Source organism: Arvicanthis niloticus, chromosome X (genome assembly GCF_011762505.2).
Source record: "Arvicanthis niloticus isolate mArvNil1 chromosome X, mArvNil1.pat.X, whole genome shotgun sequence".
Lineage (NCBI taxonomy): Eukaryota > Metazoa > Chordata > Mammalia > Rodentia > Muridae > Arvicanthis > Arvicanthis niloticus.
The window spans coordinates 14916942-14919428 of NC_047679.1; the positions used below are offsets into that span (position 1 = coordinate 14916942).

The following is a 2487-nucleotide window of genomic DNA, read 5'->3' on the forward strand; positions in this document are numbered from 1 at the left end:
TGAAGTCAGAGATGGACAAGCTCCCAGGGGTACAGTTCCTGGTAAGCCCATAAAATCCTGCCCTGCAGATATATGCAAGCACCGAGATGAAGAATGGCCACCACTGTCCATACATTGCAATAGAGTTGCTTTTGAGAGTTGGGGGATAGAGAGTCGAGAATCAATGTGATTCTCCATGTGATGATACCTTCCTCATGAGCTGTCAGACAAGAGAAAGAATACCACAGCTGTGCCAGAGATGCTGTTGATGGACACTGCCCTGTCCTAAGCTCTCTGGACATGTGTCATCTCATGTAACCTCAGAAGAAGCCTGGGAGGTGGCCCCACTTTGAAGATGAGGGACAGACAAAGTGAGATGAATAATCATGAGCCTTCTTTCTTCTCTTTTCATCTCTTGTTACAGTCTGCATTTTCCTGGCTGCACCCGCCCCTCCTCGCTCTCGCCTAGTCATTCCACAAGCCTCCACTTTCACGTTTCCTCCTGGAACCAGGGCTCAGTGTGGCCTTCAGCTCAGATTAGACCCCCATGGATCCACTGCAGAAATGGGATCCCATGTCAATTTCTGCGCCCTCCCGCATAGCCACTGTGATGAACTCCCAAGAGGCCTCAGCAGCCCCTCAGCCTTCCTCTTCTGAAAAGCTAAACATGGGCCTCAGCATCCTGAGCTCCAGCCCCAGTCCGAGTTCAGGTGCCCCAGCTCCTCTGTCAGAGGGGCTGTTCCATCAGCAGACCCGGGAGAAGAAGGCCCTGTGGCAGCAGTACTGGGAGAAGCAGGGCATTCCTCAGAGGAAGAAAGTCTTCCTGAGGCACTCGAGACGCTGGCACCGGGATCACATGGCACCTTACCTGCTTGAAAGGGATGTCAGAGGCTTTCCCTCAGGCGACAAAGCTCAGAATCAGCTTTTATGCCAGGGCTACGTGCAGAATATTTCTGGGATGAGTGGGCAGAAGAACGCAGCCCCGAACCCTCCCTCCTGGGAAACGCTAGTACAGGGCCTCAATGGCCTCACCCTCAGCCTGGGAGCCATCAGACCCAGCTCTTTGCCAGAGGGGCCTCGGCAGCAGCAGGAGCCAGAGGACATGTGCCAGCTGGAGAGACAGCAGGAAAGCCTGAAGATGTTCCAGAGGATGCTCAAGTAGAGGATGTAAGAAGGCTGAGGTGCTGCCCCCCCCCCCCAGATGATAGATGTGAAAACACATTTAGAAGGTGCTGCATTACCATCTTGGTGGCTTGGTCTCCTCTGAGGTCAAGGCAGTCCACTGCCACTGGATGAGTCCCAACACTTGTCCTATGATGGGAATTGTCCTTGGGCAGGTCTCAACTATCCTGCCTGTCTTTAAATACGCCTTTTTGGTTGTGGTGCTGTGTTTTAGCCTATACAGAAGAAAACTGGGTATTAGTGATCCCCAAATGTGTGTGATGTGATTCATACACTGAGAGTTTTCACTGATTTTTCTTACAGCTCATCAACCCCTCCAGCTTCTTGTTATAAAGAATCAACACCATATGTATATATATGCATATATATGTGTATATATAGAAGGCATACATCCACATGTCTTCTTGATGTCAGTTTATTGAGTGCCCCCACAAGAAGGGTTACTACATATGTTGGGATGTATGTGCTCGGTAGGAGACAGTCACTTGAACCTTCCAGAAACTGAAGCCAGGGAATGCAGGCTTAAAGCTGCAACCCAATGTCCTGTGGTGGGTAAAGCTTCCAGGAGTGTGAACCTACATGGAAGAAGAGAAGTTGTCCTCCTTAGCCACACCAAATGGTGGGTCTCTGGAGAAATTTCCCATGTGTTCACTCAATTATGGTTGTAGCAGAAGGTGACTTGGGATGGTAGAACTGTGTGTTATCCCTCCTCCCACTCCTCCCCTCTGGTCCTTTATGTCACTAATAGAACTACAGACACTGGGGCAGGTCAGGAAGGCCATAGTTTCATGTAGAGGAGGACGCAGAGATTAGCAGTTCCAGTAGCCTGCTGGGAAAAGGCTCGGCAGTCTAGGGAGTAGGTAAGGATTGCACTGGAGAAAGGTTTGGAGGACATCATTATGTTCTCAGAAATTTGGTGAGACATGGTGAATGTTTGCAGGGACTTACAAGCCCTATCTTTTTCCATAATGGCACTATGTATAATCAAGGTCTGGGTATACACATATTATTGACTAGAAGCTGCGGGTGGCTGTGCAGTCGTCCCTCAAGTGTTCCCTTACTGGTCAATGGCCAGTGGTGGAAAGTGCTCTAAACGAGTCTATCAGTGGTCATATTGGTGATGTGTGTGCTTTTTTGTTGTTTTCATTGGGTTTTTTTTTTTAGCTGGTAAAGTCCCTGATCATTCAGAAGATCAGCTGGGAGTGCAGAAATTCACCCCTAGATGAATTGACAAAAAGGACAGTATTTTACTTCCCTGTGTGCCACATGAGAGGGGTGGGTGCTCAGGTTGGGCTTGGTCAACTGTAGATTTGGCCATTGTTCCAG

The 2487-nt window shown here is 49.3% G+C and overlaps 1 protein-coding gene across 1 annotated transcript; it reads left to right on the plus strand.

The window, feature by feature from the left end:
• Positions 1 to 506: 506 nt before the first annotated feature.
• LOC117694061 (protein FAM156A/FAM156B-like) lies at positions 507 to 1141 on the plus strand. The gene has a single exon (XM_034484792.2). The coding sequence runs from the start codon at positions 527 to 529 to the stop codon at positions 1139 to 1141; it is 615 nt and encodes a 204-aa protein (XP_034340683.1). The 5' UTR covers positions 507 to 526.
• Positions 1142 to 2487: the final 1346 nt, after the last annotated feature.

Bases quoted from the DNA above. Each gene is read 5' to 3' on its own strand.
- LOC117694061 (XM_034484792.2), top strand. From the start codon at position 527: ATGGATCCACTGCAGAAATGGGATCCCATGTCAATTTCTGCGCCCTCC.